The 26,217-nt window shown below is 51.9% G+C and overlaps 10 protein-coding genes across 10 annotated transcripts; 5 read left to right on the top strand and 5 right to left on the bottom strand.

Moving 5' to 3' along the window:
• Positions 1 to 371: 371 nt before the first annotated feature.
• Positions 372 to 4,912, bottom strand: AUEXF2481DRAFT_2505 (uncharacterized protein; the record flags this gene model as incomplete). The annotated part of the gene is made up of 3 exons (XM_013491226.1): positions 372 to 4,031; positions 4,084 to 4,729; positions 4,791 to 4,912. 3 exons carry the CDS (start codon positions 4,910 to 4,912, stop codon positions 372 to 374), a joined length of 4,428 nt encoding a protein of 1,475 aa, XP_013346680.1.
• Positions 4,913 to 5,842: 930 nt separating this feature from the next.
• On the bottom strand, positions 5,843 to 7,938 carry AUEXF2481DRAFT_26937 (uncharacterized protein; the record flags this gene model as incomplete). Its single annotated transcript, XM_013491318.1, has 2 exons — positions 5,843 to 7,737; positions 7,791 to 7,938. 2 exons carry the CDS (start codon positions 7,936 to 7,938, stop codon positions 5,843 to 5,845), a joined length of 2,043 nt encoding a protein of 680 aa, XP_013346772.1.
• A 1,336-nt stretch (positions 7,939 to 9,274) lies between these two features.
• Positions 9,275 to 10,372, top strand: AUEXF2481DRAFT_2503 (uncharacterized protein; the record flags this gene model as incomplete). The annotated part of the gene is made up of 1 exon (XM_013491225.1): positions 9,275 to 10,372. One exon carries the CDS (start codon positions 9,275 to 9,277, stop codon positions 10,370 to 10,372), a length of 1,098 nt encoding a protein of 365 aa, XP_013346679.1.
• An 837-nt stretch (positions 10,373 to 11,209) lies between these two features.
• Positions 11,210 to 12,776, top strand: AUEXF2481DRAFT_46132 (uncharacterized protein; the record flags this gene model as incomplete). The annotated part of the gene is made up of 3 exons (XM_013491472.1): positions 11,210 to 11,677; positions 11,738 to 12,121; positions 12,174 to 12,776. The coding sequence occupies 3 exons, from the start codon at positions 11,210 to 11,212 to the stop codon at positions 12,774 to 12,776; spliced, it is 1,455 nt and encodes a 484-aa protein (XP_013346926.1).
• Positions 12,777 to 13,406: 630 nt separating this feature from the next.
• Positions 13,407 to 15,045, top strand: AUEXF2481DRAFT_494567 (uncharacterized protein). The gene is made up of 3 exons (XM_013491646.1): positions 13,407 to 13,692; positions 13,787 to 14,375; positions 14,448 to 15,045. Exons 1-3 carry the CDS (start codon positions 13,613 to 13,615, stop codon positions 14,892 to 14,894), a joined length of 1,116 nt encoding a protein of 371 aa, XP_013347100.1. The 5' UTR covers positions 13,407 to 13,612; the 3' UTR covers positions 14,895 to 15,045.
• A 635-nt stretch (positions 15,046 to 15,680) lies between these two features.
• AUEXF2481DRAFT_494178 (uncharacterized protein) lies at positions 15,681 to 17,278 on the bottom strand. Its single transcript, XM_013491645.1, has one exon. The coding sequence runs from the start codon at positions 17,023 to 17,025 to the stop codon at positions 15,877 to 15,879; it is 1,149 nt and encodes a 382-aa protein (XP_013347099.1). The 5' UTR covers positions 17,026 to 17,278; the 3' UTR covers positions 15,681 to 15,876.
• A 570-nt stretch (positions 17,279 to 17,848) lies between these two features.
• On the bottom strand, positions 17,849 to 18,913 carry AUEXF2481DRAFT_2499 (uncharacterized protein; the record flags this gene model as incomplete). The annotated part of the gene is made up of 1 exon (XM_013491224.1): positions 17,849 to 18,913. One exon carries the CDS (start codon positions 18,911 to 18,913, stop codon positions 17,849 to 17,851), a length of 1,065 nt encoding a protein of 354 aa, XP_013346678.1.
• An 83-nt stretch (positions 18,914 to 18,996) lies between these two features.
• Positions 18,997 to 21,212, bottom strand: AUEXF2481DRAFT_494086 (uncharacterized protein). The gene has a single exon (XM_013491644.1). It carries the CDS (start codon positions 20,751 to 20,753, stop codon positions 19,080 to 19,082), a length of 1,674 nt encoding a protein of 557 aa, XP_013347098.1. The 5' UTR covers positions 20,754 to 21,212; the 3' UTR covers positions 18,997 to 19,079.
• On the top strand, positions 21,178 to 24,123 carry AUEXF2481DRAFT_37089 (uncharacterized protein). Its single transcript, XM_013491444.1, has 3 exons — positions 21,178 to 22,227; positions 22,278 to 22,447; positions 22,513 to 24,123. Exons 1-3 carry the CDS (start codon positions 21,671 to 21,673, stop codon positions 24,066 to 24,068), a joined length of 2,283 nt encoding a protein of 760 aa, XP_013346898.1. The 5' UTR covers positions 21,178 to 21,670; the 3' UTR covers positions 24,069 to 24,123.
• Positions 24,124 to 24,552: 429 nt separating this feature from the next.
• AUEXF2481DRAFT_26930 (uncharacterized protein) lies at positions 24,553 to 25,387 on the top strand (the record flags this gene model as incomplete). The annotated part of the gene is made up of 4 exons (XM_013491317.1): positions 24,553 to 24,714; positions 24,765 to 24,795; positions 24,851 to 25,298; positions 25,348 to 25,387. The coding sequence occupies 4 exons, from the start codon at positions 24,553 to 24,555 to the stop codon at positions 25,385 to 25,387; spliced, it is 681 nt and encodes a 226-aa protein (XP_013346771.1).
• Positions 25,388 to 26,217: the final 830 nt, after the last annotated feature.

The raw sequence follows: 26,217 nt of genomic DNA, 5'->3' as shown, positions 1-26,217 counted from the left end.
ATGAATACGAGATCGAAGCATTCGAGACTGGTGGCACAGACAGAACAAGATATACTGCTTTTGTGTACCATGTACAAGTACAGAATGCATAGAAACCTCTCCATCGTCGAAGAAGAAAAAGAGAAGCGACATGAATAAAAAAGCGGCTTGCTTTCAATCTTCAGAAGCAGTGAAACGATGGAGAAAAAAGAAGCACCAAAAAAAAACGCCACATCACCAAAGACCAAACCAATACACACCCAAAACAGAACTTGACGTCAGGAGCAACTGTGTATCGCTCACAGGTCTCAATGCCTCAAGTCTCTTCTCAGCATCTTCTCTCTCAACGTCCTCCTCTCACCCCCCTTCTTCTTATTTCCAGATCCAGCTTTCTAACCCTGAACCTTCTCAATAGCTCCGTGCAGCTTGGCCAAAAACTCCTTGGTCGTGGCCTCGTCCTTGAAGATGCACATGAAGCTCTCCACCTTCTTGTCTTCTGCAGGGACACTCAGTGCTGCCATTTTAGCGCTCTTCTGACCATACAGCTGAGTGTTAAGCAGCACGTTGAAGTTCAGGACCACTTTACCCGAGGGGTCGGCACGCATGAGAATACGAGGTTTGGAGGTTTCCTTGCTGGCGAGGAGGTACAGAGGTCCGTTGCCTTGGGCGGCCCATGCTGATTTGCCGGAAGAGTCCTTGGCGAATTTGGTGACCTTGGAGCGGACTTCGTGGATGAGGTCGTATTTGGCCAGGTCGTCGGCGGTGAGGGCGGTCAAGTCCTTTTGAGCGTCGTTGAGGGTCTCGCTGGGTTCGGACTCGGGGGCACTGGCTTCGGCGTCGGTGGTAGTGTTGCCGGGTGTGGTGGCGCGGGAAGTGGCGGCAGAAGCAAAGACTGATGAGCCTGAAGGAGGCGCGAGGCTGGAGGGAGCGGCACCGCTGAAGGAGAAGCCAGTGGTAGGGGCCAAGGGCTTTGCGGCGGCAAAGATGCTGCCAGAGGTGGCAGGCTTGGCACCCATCATACCAGCAAAGGGCGATGACTTCTCAGCGGCCTGCGAAGGACCACCGAAGTTGAACTTGGGAGCAGCAGCAGCAGCAACCTTGGCAGGAGAGCCATCAGGAGTAGTAGTACCTGCAGTTGCTGTGCTGGCGCCGAACTTGATAGGATCGCTCCCCTTCCAAGTGTTATCAGTAGCACCCGAGCTACCAAACGAGCTGAACTTGAAAGACGCGCTGGGTGTATCAGAAGTCTTCTCCTTGCTAGTATCCATGGAAACACGGTCGAAAAGGCTCCTGCCAGCTGAAGGCTTGGCAGGAGATGCGTTCACAGCGGCGGCATGAACATCCTCATCTTCCTCGGTGTCGTCATCCTCGTCCTGGTCATCCTGCTTGCTACTGGAGATATTGCCAAAGATGTTGGATGCGCCAGAGGTGTTTGCGGTCGTGGAAGGTGTGCCGTTGAATGAGAAGACGGCCGAAGCAGAACTGGTGGGCTTCTTGGTGGCATCAACACTGAACTTGAGAGCCTGGCTGGCGGCCAAGAGCTCGGCCTTCTTCTGGGCCTGCTTCTCAGCATCCTTTCTCTCCCATTCTTCCTCATCCTCGTCAGAGTCCATGTCTTCTTCCTTGCGCTTTTCGCGCTCCTTGGCCTCTTGATCAGCAGCCTGTTTGCCGAACGAATTGAGGAAATTGGAGGAAGCAGCTGTAGTGGAAGCGCCACCAAACTTGGGTACTTGGAAGCCAGATGCAGGTGCAGGTGTAGAAGCGGGGGTGGCACCAAACTTAGAAATCTGGAAAGCTGGAGCAGAAGTACCATTGCTAGACGAAGGCAATGCTTGCGCACCAGCAGGGGGCACAAAGCCAGTCTTGGGAGCAGTAGGACCGGGGGTAGCAGAGGTGTTGCGAGCGATGGCGCCGAAGGGATTGGACTTGACAGGAGGAGCAGTGGCGGGAGGGGCAGGCGTCTTGTTTGCAGTGGCCGAGAAGACGTTGGTCTGTTGAGGAGTTTGAGGCTTGCTTGCAGAATTCAGAATGTCGTCGAACAACGTGGCAGTCGCAGTCAGAGGCTTGGTAGGCGTGGTAGATTGAGAGAAGGTAGAGGTGGTAGACTGCGAGAAAGACGGCTTGGAACGCTTGGTGTGGTCATCGTCCTTCGTGACATCCTCTTCAGCAGCGCGCTTCTCACCACGAGCGCTGGGGGCAGCTAAGGGAGCGGTGATTTGCTTGGGTGCACTTGAGGAAGGGATAGTTGATGCGGAAGGCGTGGCACTGTTCTCGGATTGGATGTCGGCGACTTGATCAAGGTAGAAGCGCATGGAAGCACTCCAATCCTGCGTCAGGCTGGCAGATGCGAGATGCGCAAGCATGGACTCGTTCAGCTGCTTGATGAGAACAGAGCCCAGTTCCGAGGGCTCAATCTGAGGAGAGGCAGGAGGAGTCGCCACGCCCGAGGTAGTAGAGGGTGCAGAGAGTGCATTGCTCTGGCTCAGCTCGGATCTGGCAGGAGGAGCAGAAGCTTGTGCACCGAAAGAAATAGAAGGAGACGGCGTGCTTGCTTGAACGGGCGTCGAGTTAGAAGCACCGAAAGCTTTGAAGGTAGACTCGGGGGCCTTTTGCTGGGCAGGAGGCTTGTCAAAGATTGAAGTGCCCAAGCCGGGACTTTGCGATGCGGCAGGTGCAGCGGCGAGCTTAAAGGGCGATGAAGCAGCAGCTGGTGTCGATTGACCGAAGCTGTAGGCAGGCTTGGGCGCAGGGGACTGTTCTTGAGAGGCAGGCGTGTTCAGGCTGGGGTAAGATACTTCCTCGGCGGGCTTTGAAGCGGCAGACGCAGCAAAGTTGAAAGAGGGAAGCTTCTTCTCGGCAGGCTTGGGAGACGGAGGAGCAGCAGAGCTTGTGTTGGCGAAGTTGAAAGCGCTTGCAGTCTGTGTCGGTGCTGCCTCGTCCTTCTTCTCAGCATTAGCACCGAGATTGAAGGCGTTAGTTAAGGGAGCTGACGCGGCCGTCGAGTTCCCAAGCTTGAATGGTGAAGAGGCTGCAGGCGCGGTGGAAGAGGGAGCAGGAGCGCCAAAGTTGAAAGCCGAAGTTGGAGCCTTTGCCGGGGCGTCGTTCGTCTTCGGCGTCGAAGCAGCAAAGCCAGCAAAGGCAGAAGCGGCAGGTGCGTCGTCCTTAGTCATCCCAGCGGTGCTTCCAAACTTGAAGGCGGATGTAGTAGGTGCAGTTGCAGGTGCAGTTGCAGGTGCAGATGCATTTGGAGCAGCAGGAGGGCCGAAATTGAAAGGCGAAGACTTGGTCTCGGGCTGGCTCGATGGTGCGGTAGTGGATGGACCAAAGTTGGAAAACGACGTGGCGGCCGGGGCAGTCGAGGATGCGGATGTGGATGTGAACAAGAAGGAGGATTTGGGAGCCTCGGCAGGAGCCTGGTAGAAAGTATTGTTAGCAGGAGAAGAGAGGCAATATTGCTGAGAGCTGTTGATGAAATCGGACGAGAGGGTTACACCGAGCATGTCATGTTGAGTGGCGTGCTCGGTGTCGGGATGGATTACGAAGGGGACTTGACCACCTTCAACACTGTTGTATGGTTGAAAGGGCCGGTCATAAGCAAAGGCATTGGGGTTGAAAGAGTCTGCTGCGGGTGGAGTGAAGTTGGGCTGAAGCGAGCCTTCTGATGAAAAGTACTTGTACGAGTGAACCTGCTGCATGCCCGTCTTCTCTTCGTCCAGACGCGACTGCAGCGCAGCAATGCCCGTCTGCCACGCACTGGGCATGTTGGCGTCTGCTGCTGCCTCGGCGAGTCTTGGCTCATCGATGGACTTGTTGGTCATGAAATACTCTTCACTGAAAGCGGGGAGATGAGTGTAGATTTGGGGCATGTGCTCGGCAAACAAGGGAGGTGCATGGAGATGAGTAGCACCGATGGTGCTGGTATAACGAGGCAGATCGAAAGAAGCGATCGCTGTCAGACTCACACTTTCGGATTTGCCGCGGACGAAGTCGAGCATCTTTCTCTGCAAGGCTGGTGGGAGGGTCGACAAGACAATGTCATGGAGGTTGGCATTCTGTCAGAGGTCAGTGGACGTGCGACTCGTTTGTGCAGACCATGTGTGATACCATGTACTTGGGCTCGCTAGAACGAACAATGCTAGCGAGCTGGTCAATTTTGCCCTCCTGGGTCAGACGAGGACCAGCCGTTTCGATCTCTTGAACCTCGGCCGCGCTGATAGGCTGTTCAGCGGCACCAAATGAGGGAGCCGACATGCTTGAGAAGGCGTTGAAGGCGGGAGCGGGCGAAGCGGGAGCTGTAGGAGCGGGCGAGGCCGGTGTTGAGCCAAAAGTGAATGAAGGAGCTTTGTTGCTATCGCCGTTCTGTTGTGCCGGCTTTGCAGGTGAAGCACCGAAGCCGAATGACGTGCCAGAGGGACTTGGTGCACCGAAGTTGAAGGAGGGTGCTTGAGGAGGCGCAAAGGCGGAGGGAGCACTGGCAGGTTGTGACTGGCCAAAGTTGAAGGCACTGCCGGCGTTTGCGTTTGCGTTTGTAGGGGCGTTCGGCGGGAAGCTATGCGAGGTCGATCCAGAGTTGAAGGGGTTACTCTGTGCCTGTGTCGTCGACTGGCCAAAGTCGAAGCTGGCAGCAGCTGGAGGGGCAGCGAATGGATTATTGCTGTCGCCGGCGCCAAAGGACATGGTGGGAGAGGGACTGGGCTTGCTCGGCGAAGAGGATCTGGAGGAGCCCGGGCGGCCCTTGAGCGGCTTGATGCTGCGCAAACAAAGAGTGAGCTGGCCGTTGGTCACTGTGTCACTACTTCATGCACTCTTACCTTCGCTTTGCCAGCTGAGCTGCTGTCGCCTTGCGTGGTGGATCCATGGCTGTGTCGCGCGGGTCTTCCATGCCGCCGTATCTATCTGCACCGCCTTGGCCGTCTGCCACGCGTTTCGACATGATGCTGCTTGAGAGGTGTGATGTGAGACTATGTCTTTGTCGTGTTGCGATGTGCCGCTTTAGTGAAAGTCGTCGGCCTAGAGTCGCGTGTCGCGTGTCCACCTCTTAGCTGTGCATGTGTCGAGTTGTGTCTATCCTTTCGAAAGCTCGGATGAAGATGTACAGAATCAAGGTGGTGATGCGATGATGCGATGATGCGCCAACATCTTTGGTTGTTTTGAACTTTTGTCGCGCCCGCCGCCCGCTGCTTTCCAATTGCGTCCAACCCTGCCGACATCCGACCCGCCAATCAGTATCTTCATTGCCTTCTTTCTTCCCCACTCGACGACTTCCACTTTCTGCTTCCTATTCTAGTATTCCACATCTCAAGACAACTGTAGCATTCTCTGTTCTGTCCCCGCTTCTTTCGCTTCCACTGTGACTTGCTCTATAGTACATACGGCAAAGGCACTGTCACGAGGTACAGCGGGTTGGAGTTCAACTGGTGTCAAATTCCTTTTCTGTCTACCACTTCTTTTCTCTCGATGATTATTCTGATCCATTGGGCCGCGAGGGCATGCATCTATCATCTGATGGGCTGCTTCTTCGCAGCTCATGCTTTTTATCATCTGATGGGCTGCTTCTTCGCAGCTCATGCTTTTGGACTATTCCTGTTCTGGTATTCGGATCCTGATATCTTACAACTTTCCTGAAACGAGTCCAAGTGATCGAAAGTGTCCTCCTGATTGGCTTCGGCAATCCTGGTCCATCTTTCTCTTCTCTTTCTCCTTCTTAGCGTATCTTCTTGAGTTCGTTCGCCATGTCCATCATCTTGTAGAGCTCCTTGTTGAGTTCTCTCTCGATTCTGTCATTGTTCTCTTTCTCCACTCTGGCCTTGGCCTCGGGGTGAGTGTCGAGATAGGGGTTAGACTTGTTACGATCCTGCTCATCCTAGGAGATGAATGCGTCAAAGTCGTCCTCGGTGACACGGCTATTGAACTCTTGCTCGAACTTGTCCATGGCTCTGTTGGCGTGATCCAGTTCGGCCTGCTCCTCGTCAAAAGGCTCGTCGCTAACGGGCTCCTCAAGGCCGTTCATGCCACTACCGGCCATACCGGAAGTCATGGGCTGTTTACCCTGTGCTGGGACCGTGTGGTTGTATTTGCCCTTGGTGCCCTGTCTGCGATAGTTGTATGCGCGGAACATGGACTGGAGATGATGTTCCTGGAGGTGATCAGGATCCTCGAAGCCAAAGCGAGCCTTATCACCAACATCCTGGCCGTTAACCTGGCTGAGATCAAGTTGCTCGACGCGGTCTTCTGCAATGTACCAGCCCTGTCCATCGTCTCCGTCCTTTACACGCGCATCGAACTTCGACGAGAACTCGCGGGCGGGAAGGACACCTTTGAGACCGTACAACATGTTGATGATGTCGTCATCCATTCTCATGTGGCGCGCACCGCCATTCTTGGCTACCTTGGAGTAGCTGGCTGTGCCCACGATGGCCTTGTACCAGCCGTCTTCGAACAGACGAGCGAGTAGGACAGTGGCAGGGACATAGGTCAGGTCGTCTTTGGCCTGCATCATGTACCAGTTGCCAAAGCCACGCATCGAAGGGGTAGGCAGCTCTTCCTGAGGGATGGGGCGATCATATTGACCGACAGAGTGGTTGGGATCAGTGGTGTAAGTACAACCCATGACCCGGATGCTTTGAGGGTGGGGCTCGCGGTCGAGGCGAATGCTTACGTAGATCTGCTGGATTTGGATGACATCCAGACCGACGCTGTCGTGAAGTCCGGGCATCTGGAATTGAACAAGATCACCGGGGACGATGAACTCGGCGCCAACGTAGAGACCCTTGCAATAGACTCTGACTTCCTGTCCGAACGACTCGAAGTGGAAACGGTCGACAACAGACATGGATGCCATGGCAGTCAAGGCATGGCGAACAGTGGGGTGGAGCTCCTTGGGATTGTTGGTGTCAGCCTCGCCTAAGATCTGCTGCCAGAAGCGGAAGGGGCGGACGTTGAGAATGCTGATTTCCTCGTAACGAGTCGACCAAGCCTTGCTTGAGTTGCCAATCTCTGACATGGGTTCCACGCGGAATCTGGGAGCGTTCACGCCCTCCAGAAGGCCAGCAGTCACGGTTCTCTTGTCCACCTGAGTGACGACTGCAGCTTCCCAGACAGGAAAGCCGACATAGCCAATACCGGGCTCGACAATCCTGTGGACATCACCGTCGCGGACGATCCTCTGTGTACCCTCGAGATGGCGTGCGATGAGGACGATCTCACCAAGACGAGGTACGTGGCGATTGGAAGTCTTCAGGGACTCCAAGTAAGCAGGAAGGCCGGCGGCCTCTCTCTCGAGCAGCCAATCCAGCGACTTTGGCTCTGTGATAGCTTGCGAGATGCGTTCGCCTTGCTTGGCCTTGTAGAGAAGCTCCTCGAAGACGTTAGGAGTGCCGTCTTCATCCATAACAGTGTCGACATCCATAGGAGCTGAAGATGCCGTTGTAGGATTGATAGGGGGTTGGATTGGATTGATGACTTGAGGGGGATTGATGACTTGAGGGGGATTGGCGACTTGAGGGGGATTGGCGACTTGAGGGGGATTGATGACTTGAGATGGATTGACGATCTGTGCTGGTGGAGGACAACGCGGGCAAGTACAGTTTTGTAGATTGTTTCTACGCAAAAGGCCGACGATGTGTTTGGCAAAATCTCCTACGGCGCGAAACTGCCCTCTCGGATGACCGTGGACGTAGTGATCCTTCTGGTTAGAGTTCTGGCGCGATCTTGTTTCGAGCAGGTAGTTGTTAGGCAGAGTTGTAAACTCGACAGAGCCTTGAGGAGATTAGTGATGCGCAAACAAAAGGATAATGCTAGATTCGACTCACCAAAAGTGTTCTGGATGTATGGATCGCCGTTCACAGCGATGATGACACCCTGGAGGTACGTAGTAAGATGGTTGGAGGGTACTCTGCTCGGGTATTGTGCAGGGTCTCCGTCGCTAGCAACAGTGTTCCAATCAATTAGTGTGGCCATTGAGGGCGTGTTATCGATAAGAGCGTGTAGCTCCGACGCTTGGATGAATTTCAGATTTGGGAGGGAAGGACGCCAAGACTGGCTCTAGAGACTTCCGACTCCCGACAACGAGTGAGTCACGGCGCGGGCATTTGGAAGACAAGTTGGGCCCAGTGTGAGTGTGAAGTGACGTCTGGGTGAGGACAATGTGAACCCAGAGTGACTGCAGACTCGAGCCCGAGTGACAGGCAAGGATTCGAACAACATGTACCCCTCACACTCGATCGTGCTTTGCCAATGGTTTTTCTTCTTTCTATGCAGTGATATAAGGGGAATTGAGACATGAGAATATACTATACCTAGCTTTAACGAGATATCGTTGATATGAGATGAGGATAGGAAGTTAAAAGACAATTGATATGGATTTAGACTATGGGGTAGCGATATCACGTGCACGAACTTCATGTCTGGCATGCGCCACACTAAATGATGTTTGATAAGATATAGCAGTAAAGACTCTCAGTAAGAGACTCACTCTGTGTCAAAATGATCATGCCTTTTTACAAGCAGCATAATCTTGAGTTCTCTCGCGGGAGATGCGACAAAAACGTGCCTCCAGAGTCTCTCAATGGACACCTACACTGTACATAAAATGATCCTGCCTTTCCCCAACCCATTTACTTGTGAGCTCGCTCGCAGAAGATGCGATCAAAAGACATGCTCGTGGTCTGTCTCAGTGGATGACTTTGTCCAGTGTAAAATGACCATGCATTTTTACAGGCACTGTGTCCGTGAGCTCGTTGTCATGAGAGACGACGAAAGGGGTCACCAGTAGGGTTTCTCAGTCGACGACTCTAGTGGCAAGAAAACATCTTGTCTTTTGACAACCAACATCGTCGCGAGCCCGCTCGCACGAGATGCGGTGAAAATAGAGCAGCGAGACATGCGAAGGGGGCACAGATAAGAAGAAAACAAGGGTCAGACTACAAACAAATCGACGGTGTCGTCGCAAGCAGAGCTGCCACTTTCCATGGGTACAATGTATGACTGCAGTACATCTATACCAACAAATGCATCTAGGCCTGGAGAAGCTCTCATCTCATTGGGCAGATGCTCAGTTCGGGACTTTGCTTTTCGATAGCTCCGGGAAAGATGACGGAGGAGAGCGGAAGAGTGCGAAAGAAGAGCCGAACGAACTTTGGTCCATACCAAATTTGGGTCAAGCATCCCAATTAACCAGAAGGATGAGCCCAGTGGCGACATGACCCTTAATAATGTGGTGATAGGCGCGGACCTTCACCTGCCTACCCTTCGAAACATGCGACAAACGATGCAACCGCAGTGATATCGAAACAACATGGACGTTCTTCGCGGTGCTTGGGCACCCAACCCAGCGTCGGCCCTTCAGTCGCCGCCACCACGTCGCATCTCCACAATCGCAGGGCAGCGCCTCTCCGCTGTCGTCTCTGACAGAACGCCGTCGTCGCTGTCAATGTCGTCGCAATCTCCGAGGCTCCAGAGTCGATGGAGCGACAGCACCCATCTTGCCAGGACGATACCGCGCACCAGCCATGACTCCATGCCGCCCGCCTATGCCCTGCACTCCAACCGTCTGGAAGGAGACAAACTTATTCCGATAGGGCCGGTCACGCGAAAAAGAGGAGGATGCAAGAGAATCGGCTTCCTGGTACTGGTTGCACTACTGGTCATTGGCCTTGGTATAGGTCTAGGTGTGGGCTTGACCCGTGGAGGGGGAGGTGGCCAGTCTGGCAAGCCATCAGCACAGCCGGGCACGAACACGCCATCACAGTTGGCATATCCCGTGGGAGAATACAGTCTCGTCACCGCCCTGCGCGTAATTGAGAAGAATTGTACATCGGACCCCAACACCTGGCGCTGCTTCCCTGGCCCGACTTTTGATCAGTCCTCGGCTGCTTCTCTGGCGAACTTCAACTGGGTCCTGTCCAACACCTCTGCCTTGTATGCCTCCAATAGCAGCGGCTTGTCCACGTCAAGCACTGGCGTTGATGCAAACATGACCATCTCTGCGTCTGACAACCCTCTCAGTATCGTCTTTGGTACAACCCCCCTGACGTTTATCAACGACACGTCTCCACGCTACACCTTTGCAGCGAACATATCTCAGAAAATCCTTCCGGCATCTAACATAACCGCGGACAACAGGGCCACCGTGTGCTTCTTTAACCAGACTCAAGTCCGGGGAACCTTGCATCTCGACGATACATTTGCTCAGCATTACACCTATCTTGGCAACAATGCAAGTTTCACACTCTGGCCATACGCTGTTCAGGTTGAGCTCGTCAGTCCAGGCGGTACAGACACGCCGGCTTGCTACTACACAACAAACGGCCTTGTTGGAGACCAGATCACCGATGTCCTCATTGCTCAACCAGCTGAGGACACGTGTGAGTGTGAATACAGGAACTATTTCTGATGCCCTTCTCCTTTCTTTCGATACCCTTGCTAGTTCTGCTTTGCCTTTCTTGTTCCTTATCTTGCTTCCAAGCTTAATGTCATCTTTACGAACCAATGTACATGCTACAAAACATTCACTACTCCTTGTCCTTGGCCTCTCCGTTCATATCATGTCAGATCGTCAGCAGTACGAGCAGTAAGCACAAGGCCAGTGGAAGTTCGAGGATTGATAAATTCCTCGATTACTCCCTGGTCACTCGTTTATCGATATGGTATTTCGGAAGGGGTCATGTCGACGCAGGTGCACGGCAGATAGACCATCCGAGCCGTCTACTCTAGACTATTTGCGAATTGACAGCCTCGAAAGGCGAAAGATCCACACATGCCATGCACGGCAGATGGCAAACGACTTTTCGGGCAGATTTGTGGCGGGGTAATAACTTGGAGTGGGTGCGGGGTGCAAACCCTCGTTTCTTCACGGTTCGTCTCTCCACCGGCCTCTTCAAGGCTCTCGGCCAGAATGTCATTGATACAGTTGTTAAGGAGCTCAGGTACTTCATACATGTAGCGGTGACGACTAGAATGAGTCAGTTTGAATCCTTCGCACACGGGCTCATAGTTTTGATCCAATGGCCACCTGTCTGTTTAGACGAACTGCGGCGGGCCAAGTGCCACAGTGGAGCGGGGTGTGAAACCTCATACGCTAGTGCTCGTCCCTCGGCTCCTTCACAATAAGTTTATCACCATTTGATCGCTAGTCAATTGCATTTAAATACAGTTCACACCACTTCATCGTACCTGAGAAACCTTTCCCTTTGCTTTCTTCAATCTCACACTCAGCACATACACATCCATCATGTCGCCTGGAAAGACTGCAAACATCTCGTTTGACGACAAGTTCGCCAACATCATCAATGGCGAGGCTCGCACAAAGTCCGACAACTACCACCAGGGTGTGAACCCCACCACCGGCGAGAAGCTTTGGGATGTCCCAATCGCTACCCAATCAGACGTCGACGAGGCTGTTGCTTCTGCACAAAAGGCGTTCGAATCATGGAGCGTCAAGCCCATTGAGGAGCGCAAGGAGTTCTTGAAGAACTTCCAAGAGCTGTGGGCTGGTTACCAGGAGGAATTCACCACACTGCTCTGCAAGGAGACCGGTAAGCCCAGACAGTTCGCCGCTTTCGAAGTTGGTGCTGTTGGTGCTTGGTTCGGTCACCACTTGTCGCTTGAGATCCCCGAGGAGAGACTCGAGGATGACGAGAAGATCATGACTACAAGATACATGCCCCTGGGTGTTGTTGGTGCCATCTGCCCCTGGAACGTAAGTTTATCTACTTTTCCGTCAGCATGACACGGACCAGTGCTGACATCAGCTCAATAGTTCCCTCTCGTCCTGTCATTCGGCAAGATCATCCCTGCTCTGCTTACTGGTTGCACCATCATTGTCAAGCCTTCGCCATTCACCCCCTATACCTCCTTGAAGGCTATCGAGCTTGCTCAGACCATCTTCCCTCCCGGTGTTGTCCAGGTTCTTGGCGGTGATGACAAGCTTGGTCCCATGTTCACCGAGCACCCCGGTATCGCCAAGATTAGTTTCACTGGTAGCATCGCTACTGGCAAGAAGATCATGGCCGCCTGCAGCAAGACCCTCAAGCGTGTCACCCTCGAGCTTGGCGGCAACGATGCCAGTATCGTCAGAGCGGATGTCGACATTGAGGCTACCGCTCCTCAGCTTGTGATGGGCGCTTTCCAGAACAGTGGTCAGGTAAGTTATGACCGTCCATGGTTCTTCAATCATATACTGACACCCTTCCCAGGTCTGTGTTGCCACCAAGCGTATCTACATCCACGAGAGCATCTACAAGCCCATGACCGAGGCCATGGCCAAGGTCGCTGCCAGCCTCAAAGTTGGCAAGCCCGATGAGGAGGGTGCTATGCTCGGTCCCATCCAGAACCAGATGCAATTCGAAAAGGTCAAGACCTTCTTCCAGGACAGCAAGGACAAGGGTTACAAGTTCATCGCTGGTAGCGGTGATGTCGAGAAGGTGGATGGTGGCTTCTGGCTCCAGCCCGCCATCATCGACAACCCTCCCAACGACAGCAAGATCATCCAGGAGGAGCAGTTCGGTCTCATTCTTCCCGTCCAGCCCTACTCCGACGAAGAGGAGGTCATCAACCGTGCCAATGACAGCAACGCCGGTCTTGGTGCCTGTGTCTGGAGTAAGGACGAGAAGGCCGCCGAGCGCATTGCCCTTCGCCTCCAAGCCGGCAGTGTCTTCATCAACTCCTTCGAGAAGCCCACTCCTCAAGCCATCTTCTCCGGACACAAGGAGTCTGGTATCGGTGGTGAATGGGGTACTCAGGGTCTGCTGTCCTACTGCAACCCTCATGTCATTCACCTTTACAAGAGCAAGCTGTAAATACAATAACGACGCATCGATGCCTCAATCAGGCATCTCCATAGTCATGTAAACAGTACGAAATAATGAGATCAATCACAAATAAATTTCCACGCACAACAACAAAAGAAGAGAAGGCTGAAATGTGAAACGAAAACATTCGCACGCAAGTCTTGGTCCCTTAAACCCGAGATGAAAGAGAGCCTGGAATCTTGGACCCTTTCACCTTTGGTCACACGGTCCGGGACGATCTCCCGACACGGATCCGGAGCTCGGGAAAGAGCAATCATTACCCCTTTTAGTTATATCTCTCACCTTTGCACTTTCGCAGAGGGATTTTCTCTGGACAAAAAACAAACCACTCATGATGCGCACATGCACAAAAGTGGTCGCAAAAGACGAATATGGTGGAGGCAACCATCCAAGCCATGGAGATATGTTTAGTCAGGCAAACACACACAGGCGTGTTTCATGTCGTACATGACGTTGCAATGACTCGAATACCTTGGTCATGGTCAACTTTTCTTTTGAACGAGGTATTTCGGGTTTTCTTTTTGGGTGTATTCGTTTGGCTGTGAGATGTTTTATTGTGGTGACTCTGATCTCCCGGCCTGACTCTTGAAACTTTTTGATCAGGCAACAACCTTTTTTTTCCCCTTACGAGTGTTCCGTCAGTCGGCATCCCTGGAACGTTTTCCATTTTTGTTTACCTTTTAACGGAGCACCTGGCCTGGAAAGTCTGGGTGTTGAGCAGAGTATTTATCACTTCTTGAAGTCTCTGGGACTCTCTTCCTCTTCTCTGGTCATCATCTACCCTGCAGTATCGACAAACATACGCGCAGGAAACGGCTGCCATCATGGATATCATGTCGATTATCTCGCAGGACAACTGCAAGAAGATGTCTGAGCCTTCCACTGGACAGTTTGCCGTATCATGGTATGTTTTGCTTTTACTTTCAGTGTCAGAGATCTGACCAATTGCGCTTTATTGTATACGACGAATACTCTACTAACGATTGCCTTCTTCACAGTGCACTACTAGCCTGGCTCCTGATATCCTACATCCCCCAATTCGCGCGCATCATCTCCAGAAAATCCGCAGAAGGTCTCTCAACCCTCTACATTCTTCTCGGCAGCATCTCCGGAACCTGTGCAGTGGCCAACATCATGGTGTTACCTGCTTCCCAAACCGACATCTCTTGTTGCAGACATTACACACGCTTCGGCTGCATCTCCCGCCTATTAGGAATCTTCCAAGTCGTCAGTGGAGTATCACTATTCTGGTGCATCATGTTCCTTTACGTCTACTTTAGCGAAGAAGAAGCAGATGCACAATTACACGGCAGAAGAAGAAGTTTATCAAGTCCTGATCGCACATTTCGCCGCGCAAAGAGAGCGATTAGATTGTTGATTACCGTGGTGGCTTTTGCGTTTGGAGTCTTGATGGTTAGTGCGGTGGTGTTGAAGTGCTTTCCTTGGTATAGTCAGGAATGGGCTAATGTGTTGGGGGTTTGTGTGGCGGGGTTTGCGTGTGTGCAGTGGGTGCCGCAGGTGTGGACGACTATTCATCTGGGCCATTTGGGGAGTTTGAGTTTGGCGAGTATTTGTATGGGTGCGCCTGTAAGTCCTGCTCCCTCTGTTTCTCTGACACAAAGACATCAAAGGGATGACCTGCTGACTTTTGAGACATAGTATACCTGGATCTTTGGCATCAACATGATCATTCGACTTGGTCTCTCTGGCTGGTCTGTCTGGATCGTCTACGTCCTCGTCGGCGTCATGCAATTCATCCTCATCATCACCGCCATCATCTACATGATCCGCGATCGCCGCAAAGCCCGCCGCGCAGACGCCACTTCAGCAACAGCAAACAGCTCAATCAAAAGGGATGTCTCGGAATCTCCTAGCATCAGAGCACTGAGACCGCAACTCGATCGCTGGAATAGTTTTGCTGCTGCTGCTGCTGCTGCTGCAGAGGGTCAGAGTGAGAGAACGCCTTTGTTGGCAGCGAGGAATGCTCATGTTGAGGAGACTGCGAGTCCGAGACGTGTTTGTCAGACGGGAGATGTACTGTCATCGGGGCAAGTTATGGACGTCACGAATAATGAAGAGTCAGAAATGTCTCCTTCAAGATGGTAGAAGAGACTACGGGGCACAGGTCTGCAAAAGGATAGACATTGATATTGGCATAACGAAAGACGATACATGGTTAAGGTACATATTATGGATGGCGAGTCAAACATGGAATACACGCGTTGATAGGGATGGGCTTTCTACACGATACAACGAAATTAATGCATCATTACACTTTACAGGCCATTCCATCGTCTCTCCATCAAAACCTCCACGATTTGCAAAAACACTCTGCGTTTCCACAGCACCCATGAAGATCCCATTGTCATAGTTGGAGCACGGCGAATCTCGTGAAACACAGCTGAAATCACATGCGATTGCTCCACACCCAATCTCCACCACTATCAACAAGGCGAACATAACCAACTGAAAACCAGCTTCCTAGTGACGGCAACCCTGCACAATACGCGAACAGAGTACCCTCCAACCATCTTCCTACCACAACCAGCCCCACGCCAGCATCGTAGCTTCCGACGGCGACGCGCACGCAGAAGACGAACCGCGGGTCTCGAACGCGTTGGTTGGGCTTTCGACGCTCGTGATATCGCGCTTGATGTTGCTGTTGATCACGGAGGCGAGGGACGAGAGCGTACATGTCGTACTCGTGTCAGAAGAGCTCGTGAATATTTGACCGTGCGACGTAGTGCCTGAGAGGCGCCTCGACGTAATAAAGGTGTGCGAGCCCCTTTTGAATCATTGCCGGAGCTATCGACATTGAGGGTTCTCGGGAGCAGAGTTAGAAGGGGGAGTAAATCATCGTGCCTTACTTCAATGAATTTAAAAATCCAAGGAGGTGAAGGTATTTTGTGTGCAGCCTCTGGGGTAGGCAGACCTGCGGTGAGTGGAGCCGCTTAGGCTGTACCACGTCCCATAAAATGGCTCTCGATGCTGTACTCCGGGTTGGACATTGTATGCCTCTAAAGACCTGTCTCAATGCAGGGTGATATTTGCAGTGCGACCTTTCTTCTGAGAAGCACTCTCCGGTATATCAGCCAAGTCTTCCAGGATACATATCTTCCGTCGATGAGCGTCTTGAAGTAACAATAGCAGGTGGATGAGAAATGTGATCAGCAAACAAACTTGGTTTTGGCAACGGCTCAGCTTGCGAAAACGTCACATTGGCCTCGAAGTCGCGGTGCCTCTTCTGTACCTCCGCATGCGCAGACGTGAATGGGTTGGTGGATGAGAATATACTACCCCACGTGCTGTTGCGCTTTGCGGTGCTGTACGTGGCGTTGGAAGATAAGGTGGTCAATGTAGGTGGCGAAGCCGATACCCCGGTCAACCAGCTACCGTGTCCTTGGTAGGTCATTGTATCTTTCGTGCCATTGCTGTCAGTGCCGGTATTAAGATCATAGACACCTTGACGAGCAGTCGCAATCTTGACCAGTTTCGACAGAACCCCGAATTCCAGCTTAAGCTTGATACTGTAACACATTCCTTTGAGTGTGACTTCGATCTGATACAAGCCAAGGTACTCGACAGCGAGGAGCGCGACGTCCAAGACGATGATGGCGGCATTGATAGCCGCAAGCTCCCACATGAGCTTTCTGAAGCGACCATCATCTACCACTTTGAGCACGCGCCGAACCTCGATAAGATAGATGGATGAGATGATGAGTTCCTGAGCGGTGAAAGCTGTCATCTGGATCTTCTCCATGACAGAATAGCCGGTGGTGAATAGTCGATACTTGCTGGAGTTGGAGCCAAGAGACAGGACATTCGTTGGCACGGTAAGAACAACCGCGTTGATGATGATCATGTAGAGTACACCCTTCAGCAGCTTCTGGTTTTGCGTGATACAATGTAGACGAGAGTATAACACCAGACTAGAGCCTGGTACCAGCACAACCCAGCCGATACTCGACAATATAATCATGCCCATCGCATCGCTCTCTCCGACTTGTTTCAACCATGCGCCGACTTGATACGGAATAATGGAGATGGACGTGATGAGCAAAGACCAGAAGTACAGGCCAGAGTACCGCTTGAAGACGACCAGGACCAGAATGATGAGCTCGGCTGCGTTATACCAAGCTATGGCAGTAAATGCCAGCATTGCTCGAATGATGATGGCATTCTCGCCTTTGTATCCGCCCGTGATGCCATTCTTCGCGTCGGTGATCCCGTCAGACATTTTTTGCTTATTCTCTTCCAACTCTTGTCTCTCGATATGGTATACAGGGTCCAATTGATGGTCGTCGCAGAATTCAGGTCATGTTTGCGTGGCGAGGGACGGCCAGAAGGTGGCGGAGTCAGGCAGAGAGTCGTCGGGTACGGTGAGCAGAAGACAAGAAAGGAGAGGCGAGACGGCCATGTCTAAGACGTCGACAACAGCCTTGCATCCTTCGTATGCACCGCCGCCGTCGGGAGACAAGAGTACACCGACACGTGAGCGCGTCCTACAGGGTTAAGGCGCGCCATGCACGTCACTTTGCGGGGCCCCACCGCTTCTTGGCTCCACTCCAGGCCCTTACAAGATAGGGCTGACCCTCTTTGTCAACTGATTACCTCCGCCTCCAGACTGGGAAAAGGCGGTACAACATGCGACTTGGTTCAACAAGGATTCAATAGAGTTTGGGATTGTATGCTCGTACCGCTGTCGCTCGAGATGCCCGGCACTCCACTTCGACCGTTTCTCCGATGCAACAAGAGCTTGTTCGCCCGTCGACAGAAGATCTTCAACACGAATCCAAGATACGAAAAGTGGGAGCAACGCGAGAAAATCCTGTGATAATCGCGTGTAGAGTAAGCGCTCGCTTTTACTGTGTCCTCGCTGGTGAATGCTCCAGCAATCTCTGCTCATATGTGCTACTTGAACGATCATAAGCTCAGTTCGTCTCGATGATGAGAATCCCCAGATGGCTCTTCATATTTGCTCAGACATTCCCATGTATCCAAAATGATTGAGATTGAGAGTGGCCTTCTTCTTCAGAAGCGCTTCTCCCTACATACAGTCTTCAAAGCTTCGAGTCTGGAACTCCAGCACCACGTCGTAGTATTTCCAAGGCACCATTAGACGTTTCTTGCACAATTTGAGCAGCAGGCTTGCGTACTTTGATGAGACCGACCCCAGTACCAGCATATGTCACCATCCTGCCATGATCACCCCAGGCCTCATCCCCATTCTTCAACTCTTCCTTGTACAACCGCACGCTCTCGGCATCAGACAAGCCCGAGTCTTCGTCCAGGTGTCCTTTGTTGGTGATGGCTCTTCCATCGTAGTGTTCTGGCCATCCGATGGTCTCCTTCAGACGATCACAGAGTGTCGACCTCTTGGTAGAAGTACCGCCATCGCCGACACGAATAATCTCATTCTGCCAACCTCGGGCGATCCCAGCTTCGTCGGCGGCGAGAAACCTTGTACCCATAACAACTCCAGCGGCACCAAGAGTGTGCGCAGCAGCGACTCCTCTGGCTTCAACAATGCCACCGGCAGCCAGCACGGGTACATTGGGATATCCGGCGGCCTTAAGGGCATCTATAGTCTCTGGCAGCAAAGATATGATGCTAGCAGACTGTCGTAGTCCATGACCACCAGCATCTGTTCCTTGCACAACCAGGACATCCGGACGAGCCAGTCTCATCACTTCCAGTGCCTCGAGGACTGTCCCGACCTGGATCCAAACTTGTGTTCGTCCCCCACTAGCGCTTCGGATCTCGCGAGCCCATGAGCTGAAATCCGAGAGTTGTTTTGGAGCGAAGAGCCATATTGCAGCAACGCAGTGTTTTCGAAAGATGGGCGACATAGCATCCAGATCACAGCCCCAGTTCTGGAAGCCAACACCGATGGGCAAGACCTGATTTGAACCTCGCCTATGTTGTGACTTGGCGCCGAATAGAGCAGTGGTCTTTGTCAGAAGATTGTCGAGCTCAGCGGGCTTCGTGCCTCCTGCGAGGAAACCAATGCCTCCTGCTTGACTGACTGAAGCTGCGAGAGCTGGAGTGGCCGCATTCAGCATCGGCGCCGATACGATCAATGGAAGTTTGATCCAAGGATATGATGTTTTCAATAAGGCGGCCATTGTATCCCGAGTTGTGCTTGGAGCGCAGTATGTCTGGTGGAAGGTCGTTTGGCGACGTAGAGTGGTCGCAGAGGGCGAGATCTAGGTTATAGTCAAAGGTTGTCAAACGGCCCGCGACGCCCGCAACAGCCGTTGCTTCCGATCGGCCGTACAACCTCAAATGTGTTTACAGAGTTTGTGTCCAGTCACCAGGAATACTCCACTCGCTGCTACCATTCAAGAAACGATCAATGTCAAACGTCTGGAGATCAGGCATTTCAGGCAAAGTATCGAGCCAAGTATTACTGCTCCAATCAGTAACATGCTGAGGTTGCGTTGCAGACTGCTGGTCAAATAAGACGGAAGGCGAGTATGTCGACACGATGTCCGAAAGTGTTCTGAGATCTGCCTCCTTTCTCTTCCTGTGCAAATGAATAAGTAGACACGCTGTACTCAGCGCTTCCTTAGCGGCATCTGTCGGGTATACCAGCTGAATGTTACTCAAGGTCTTGACGCCATCAGTCAGCTGCGCAATGGCAGCTGGTGTATCTAGAGCAAGCAGGATACAGATGATCTGAAAGGGAACATTGACCACATGATGCCAAGGAGCACAGTCGTCCAGCAAATCTTGAGCAGCCTGAATGCCACGCGCGGTGACTGACAGCACCTGATTGAGGAGACTGCCTTGGAAATGGAAATTGAGTGTTCTCAAACGTCGGCACAACAAGAGCGTCAGATTGCACTGAGCAAGTATAGAAGGTGGCGCAGTATGCTGTCTCTGAACGATAGTGGAAAGTGAGTTTTTGAGATCGAGCACATCCACGTTCTTGTCCGGATTGAGGTTCTCCGAATGCGGCAGAAGTTCCAGGATCTCCGTGGTATAGCTACCCTCACGAGGGGCTGGCAAATCAAAGTCCAAAGTCTGAAGATGGACCCTCGAGCGGCCGATATCAAAAGACATCCATATGTTAAGATGTTGTGAAACACCTAGAATGCGTTTCCGAATCTCTGGTGTCAACGTCTGTCCTGACTCATCAGCGCTCCAGTTCAGTACGTGAGTTGAGTGAATTCCGGCAGCCTCAAGGCTATGCATCAACATGCAACTAGACATCCAAGAGGCATGTGCTGGAGCAGTCATGCGCATGTAAGCTACGCGCAGTACCCAGGCAGTAACAATATCGAGAGAAGGGTGGACAGACATTGACTGCTCAAGTATCCGCTTTGCAGTTTCTACAAGGTCCAGTTCAGCATCGATGACATTCCTTCGAGAGAAGAGAAGACCCAAAGCAGCCACGCCGCACATCACAGCCTCAAACGAGCTGGTCTCGGTGCTGTCGCTGGTCCAATGAGCCCGTATACGTCGCTCGAGAGAACGGCGATCTACGAACCCGTAGCAAGGATCGACTTTCGTAAAGTAGATGGTCACAAGCTCCTCCATCTCGGGCCAGGACAGGATTTGGATGACGGAACGTGATGTCGGAGTATGATTTGACTTTCGAGATCCCAGAAAGACATTCCACGCGAACAAGCGAAGTCGAGGCGCATTTGCAGGATCTATACCCAGCGCCATCTTCCTGACAAAAGCCGAGCCAGAATTCGCTTCCAGGGACTCTATGCGATTCTGAGCTTCTTGATCTGTAGGAGAAGGAGGACTGTGTTCAGTCATCGGTGAGGTTCGTTCGCGGTCGGAAATTGCGGCGGCCTTTCTCTTTCGACTAGATTGCGGGTAATGGCAATCATAGGCATATCGCACGCAAGTGCTGCATGGAAATCCTCCATCGCACTTTCTCTTTCGCTCTCTGCATGGCTCGCAGGCTACGCGGGAGCGCAATCTGTTATGTTGTGGAGTCGACGATGACATGTGCGCGCGTCGAAGCTGGACATTCGGATAATCCGATTCAGGGCACGCAGGGTAAATTGCAGAGACCTCCAAGTCACCTACCTTGGTGTCTATTGCTGTTGCTTATTTCTGCAGAGTTCGTGGTTATCGCAACTGTTGGACAACCCCGCAATTGCCGTCGACATCCGTCAGTTTCTGCCGCAATATCCGCCGACGCGTTGCACCCTATTTCTTGCGACTGCTTCTTGACAGACATCGACAGTCGAGTGATCAGTATCTCTGACCTGTTTCAACACACATTTCCCGTCGCTCTAGACTGAGAGATGGTGATCCCGCATCCTTTGATTCTCAGCAGAGCGGCGAGATGGCGTCCCTATGCAGTCCATCAGTGCTGAGGAAGAAATGCACCTTCTCACCGCGCTTACCCACCTCGAAGGGACCCTTAAGACCGTCGATGAGAGCCCACAAATTGTGCCGATGAAGAGAATTGATGACAAGCTACCAATGACCTGGCGCTAGGCTGTAGATGTTCACATCACTGGGACGCTCTCGCGACCTATGGGTGGCAGTACTCGGCTGGTCAGCAAAAAGGCTTGGCTACAGCCATTCCGCTGCGTCGTTTCATCCACGCGAACGCCATTTCCGGAAACTTGCTCAATATCACTCGAAACGTGCATTTCGCTCCCATGAGGACGCTCGGCTCCACGCATGCGCTCCACATGGCATACATGTAGCACAATCTAGTTGTTCCGATATGGCAATGGCGACAATGGTCTCTTCAACAACTTGCTCAAATGTCCTCTCAACATGCAAACAGTCATGTCCGATCCGAAACTCTCATAAGAAAGGAGGGGTGAGTAGCTTGTAGGCGACAATATAGAAGGGCCACGGTCGTAGCCGTCGATGTGCATTGATTTGTTGGTTGCCAGCTCGTCAACATGAGGACCTCCACTGTACTTGGTATCAGTCTGCCATTACTTTCATTCAGCCTCGTCGCCGCGGAAACTCAGTATGGGGTACTTGGCTTTGGTATACCGATGTATCAACCATTGTGTTGCTACTCTTGTCATGATTCGCTCTCCTCTCTCTACCTCAATTGTACGACATTTTCGACAATGGACATGCATAGCGGTATGGAGATGAAGCTGAAAAAACGCATGGACATGGGAGGCGAGTCAATGGCGACGACGAGTGATGCTTGCTACGCTGGAAATCAGGCTTGGCTCGAGACCTTCGCCAATTGCGTCCATGACAAGTGCTCCGAACATGGCGTTAGCGAAAGCAGACAAAGCCAATGCTTCGCCAAACTAGCTGCCAATGGACAGCATGTCCCGACATTGAGTGCTTCTTTGCCGGCGAATACTCCAAATGTCGAGCTGGACCCGAAGGCCGTCTGGCTGAACCTGACAAGCCTGGTCAATGCAGAGACGTATCTGGCCAACTACGTGACGATGAAAGAGTTCGTATCATCTGAGCATCGACACACCCGCTACTCGTAAGTTCATGGAATAGGGACGCTGTTTGAAGGTCGCTTACCCGAATCAGACTTATAAGCATACTCTTCGTCGTTGGCACTTGCTTTGTCGTTGGAACTTGGAAGTCCCACTTTGCTTCAAGGGTTGCCTCCAGCAGCATGTACATGAAGCTCGGTCAGCACTTGTTTGTGCCTGCAGCATTCAACAGCAGACATCTGTCGCCGTTACCTTACCGCGTCGGTATGCATACTGAAGGCGATCACCTGAATAACAAGCATGCGCTAATACTGTCTGTTTGAACATAGGTTATCTGCCCAAACGTGCCCTTTCATTGTTCATCGCCGCATACGTCATCCTCAACATCATCTTCTCGGCGGTCTCTTTTCATCATGTAACCCCGAACGCCTGGTATGCCGACCGGCGACATGAGATCGCAGCATATGTCTCCAACCGCACAGGCGTTCTGAGCTTCGCGAATCTGGCTTTGGCAATCCTCTTCTCTGGCCGAAACAATCTGCTCATGGCAGTCACTGGCTGGAGTCAGAGTACAATGCTAGCCATCCATCGCTGGGCGTCTAGGGTCGCTACCCTGCAAGCCATCGTTCACTCGATCATCTATACTATCACCTACTTCTGGACTGGAGGGTCGGCAGCGTATAAGGTCGAGGCAGCTATGCCTTACTACTGGTGGGGAATCATCGCCACCGTTGTGCTATGCCTTACAGTAGGCTTTGCAGTGCTTCCCATTCGCATCCGGTCGTATGAGATCTTCCTCATCACGCACATCGCTTTTGCTATCCTTGCGCTGATCGGCTGTTGGTATCACATCGACTTACGATTTGGAGACAAGTGGGGCTACAAGGTCTGGTTGTACATCGCTTTCGCTTTCTGGGGCTTTGACAGAATGATGCGTTTCGTCCGTCTGATGTACTACAACTACTTCGGGAGTCCCATCGCTGTTATCAAGCTGATCCCGCATACCGATGTCTTGCAGATGACCATCTTCCCCAAGAAGGCTTGGAATGTCCGACCTGGTCAACACTCGTTCCTCTATTTTCCGATGCTTGGAAAGCCTTGGGAGAATCATCCTTTCACTATTGCATCATGGGGCAGTCCGAATGCTCATGACGATGTGCCAACCGCAGTGAGAGCTTCAAAGACCAAGGAAGCAGAAATCACAGATGTTGAAGTCAACAGCTCATCAGCCTCTCAGACTAGCGATGAGTCACGTCATCCTGATCAAATGGTGTGTCTCATGCGCGCCAGGAAAGGCATGACTGATTCGCTCCTGCGCAATTTGAAAGAGTCAGGGGCAAATTCGTTGCCAATCTCCATCCTCACTGAGGGACTATATGGCGGTCATCGCGCATCCTTGCTGCCGCTCAAGACTGCAGACACTATTATCTGTATTGCTGGCGGTATTGGTATCACTAGCTCAATGAGCTTTCTGCAACAATATGTGAACGAGGCACGAAGCACTGAGACTTCTTCCAAGGTTTTTATGGGCTGCGCGACTAGTTTCGTACTTGCTTGGTCGGCCAGAGAAGAATCATTGCTTCAACACGTCTCTACGTCGCTTCTGCCGGACTCCGGCATTGTACGAAACAGGCACATTGAGTACCGTTTCTGGTGTACGGGAGAAAGCGGCAGTCAAGACAAGGGCCTCGAGCAAGGAAGTGATCTGCAAAGAGGCCGGATGAATGTTGAGAGCGTGGTGAGGTCGGTAGCAGAGAAAGGTAGAAGGGTAATTGTCGTGACCTGTGCACCAGGTACCATGTCTGACGAAGTAAGGGCCGCCGTCGTAGGATGCTTGAGAGATGGTATGCCTGTCGATCTCATTGAAGAGGCGTTCGCGTGGTAGTCAGATGCTCAGAGCTTGGACAGTTTCTCCTTTCTGATTAGATGTTTAAAGCCAATACAAGTCTATTAACCAATTACTAATAGGGGGTCTCCCTTGTTCCCAGAGGTCTGGCGCGGTGTAGGTTGCCGAAGCGAAGGATCATCGCGCCTGCCGTGATTCGGATGTATATCTAGCCCTAACAAGCGCATGCGCGATTCGTAGGCACCAGTCTGTAAGTTTTGCATGCCAATGTCATGACATTGCGATGATCTTGTCCGAAAGTAGCTTGTTTGGAGGGCCATGTCACCTTCTGGTGGGCAATCCTCTGCGTGGCTATCGGGTCTAGGGCAGCTGCGACCAGAATATGACCTCAAACTCACTCATCCGGTTTTGTCATGTCACTATTGACTATTTGGCACAATTTACATGTTCACACAACATTTAAACCGCATCGTTTCCTTCAAGGTCTTTATCAGATTCATTCTGTCCAGGCATTATCCTCGAGATGGACATGTCAGGCATGAGCATGAGTACTTCCGCAGTCATGGTCTCTACGACTACTTCAATGAACGACATGGCTGGTATGACGTCTTCTGCTCCTATGACATCTGCAACATCATCGATGGACATGGACATGGACATGGGTATGGGCGCATGCAAGATTTCTGTATGTGTCAAGTTCCTTGCCAGCTTCATCGACTACTAACACAGCTTCAGATGATGTGGAATTGGAACACGATTGATGCTTGTAAGTTCTACGCAACCATCCATTTCCACGATTACAAGATTGACGTGACAATCAGGTTTCATCTCTTCCAGCTGGCGCATCACTTCTAAAGGCATGTTCGCCGGCTCCTGTATCGGTGTCATCCTCCTCGTCATGACCCTCGAACTGCTTCGTCGTTTGGCTCGCGAGCATGACCGCATGATTCTCTCTCACCACCTCCGCGACATCACCACCGACATACCCGAGGATTGCCCTTGCCCTACCACAGCGTCGACCAGTAAGGCTACCACCACCACTACCACCACTACTGCCTCTCCACTCCAAACGACAAAGAAGTCGAGAGCCTTCAAGCCTACACTACCTCAGCAGATGGTGAGGGCTTTTTTGCATTGTGCACAGTTTGCCGTTGCGTACTTCATCATGCTGCTGGCCATGTACTACAATGGATATATCATTATTAGCATCTTTATTGGCGCATATCTTGGTTTTTTCTTCTTTGGCTGGGAGAAGATTGAGCTGAACGGGTATGTTGATTGATACTTGTATGTGAGACATCAGCTGACGACGGGTTAGAGACAAGAGTCATGACGAAGCCACTATGTGCTGTGGTTGAAGAGGGTAGCAGCACCCAGACTCTGGCCTAGACCTTAGTCATTCACATTCGTTCTCGTTATTGTTGACTGATGTAATACAAAGTCGAGCTCATGATTTGCTTATTGCCGTTACCGAAGAGCGATATGCAGCTTACGAAAAGCACAACGACGTTACCAAAACCATGAGCTTCTATAGAGAGTCAACAGGTTTTCTTTTTTGAGATAGCCCAGGTGCGGTGTACCAGTTTGATGATTGAGCAATATTGTGACTTGATTTAGCTTGTCGTGGTCAAATTTGGCACATGGTAACAACGTCCCATGAGAGCGTGAGCTAGAACATGATTGCGATTAAGTACCTAGGGACATATCACTTCTTCTTCTTCTTCCCAAACAAGTCTTTGACCAACGTCTTGATCTTGCTTTTGACCTTCGTCTTGGCTCGGGCGGTTTCTGGTCTGGATACATCGGGCATAAAGACGTCAGGAGCCCGGTCTGGATCGGCAACAGGTGTGATTGGCGGTGGCGGTGGCGGTATAGATGGTGGTAGTACCAGGGGTTTTCCTTGAGAACTGAATGCTGCGTTGGGGTACAAGACGCCCTCCGCAACCGTTGGATGTAAAGTATCATCCGTTGGTGATGGCTGCTCCGGATCGTCCACCCAGGTATTCCCAACCTTTCTCCTCTTCACATGCGGTGATTCTAATGGCTCTTCGAAACGAGTCCAAATTCTCTTCCGGACTCCGAGTATTTTGGGAGGTTTCAGTGTCCCTGTTGTGCCGAATCGGTGGGCTCTGCTGTTGTAAAAGTCGTCGTCGAAGAACTGGGTGATGAAATTCATCGGTACGGCGTA

The sequence above is a fragment of the Aureobasidium subglaciale genome (genome assembly GCF_000721755.1).
Source record: "Aureobasidium subglaciale EXF-2481 unplaced genomic scaffold scaffold_3, whole genome shotgun sequence".
Taxonomy (NCBI): Eukaryota; Fungi; Ascomycota; class Dothideomycetes; order Dothideales; family Saccotheciaceae; genus Aureobasidium; species Aureobasidium subglaciale.
This window is presented reverse-complemented; position numbering and strand designations above follow the sequence as displayed.

Coding starts and splice junctions, on each gene's coding strand:
- AUEXF2481DRAFT_494567 (XM_013491646.1), top strand. CDS start 13,613: ATGGATATCATGTCGATTATCTCGCAGGACAACTGCAAGAAGATGTCT. Junction 13,693..13,786: donor GGACAGTTTGCCGTATCATG/GTATGTTTTGCT, acceptor CCTTCTTCACAG/TGCACTACTAGCCTGGCTCC. Junction 14,376..14,447: donor GTATTTGTATGGGTGCGCCT/GTAAGTCCTGCT, acceptor TTTGAGACATAG/TATACCTGGATCTTTGGCAT.
- AUEXF2481DRAFT_494178 (XM_013491645.1), bottom strand. CDS start 17,025: ATGTCTGACGGGATCACCGACGCGAAGAATGGCATCACGGGCGGATAC.
- AUEXF2481DRAFT_494086 (XM_013491644.1), bottom strand. CDS start 20,753: ATGTCATCGTCGACTCCACAACATAACAGATTGCGCTCCCGCGTAGCC.
- AUEXF2481DRAFT_37089 (XM_013491444.1), top strand. CDS start 21,671: ATGAGGACCTCCACTGTACTTGGTATCAGTCTGCCATTACTTTCATTC. Junction 22,228..22,277: donor CATCGACACACCCGCTACTC/GTAAGTTCATGG, acceptor TACCCGAATCAG/ACTTATAAGCATACTCTTCG. Junction 22,448..22,512: donor GCCGTTACCTTACCGCGTCG/GTATGCATACTG, acceptor GTTTGAACATAG/GTTATCTGCCCAAACGTGCC.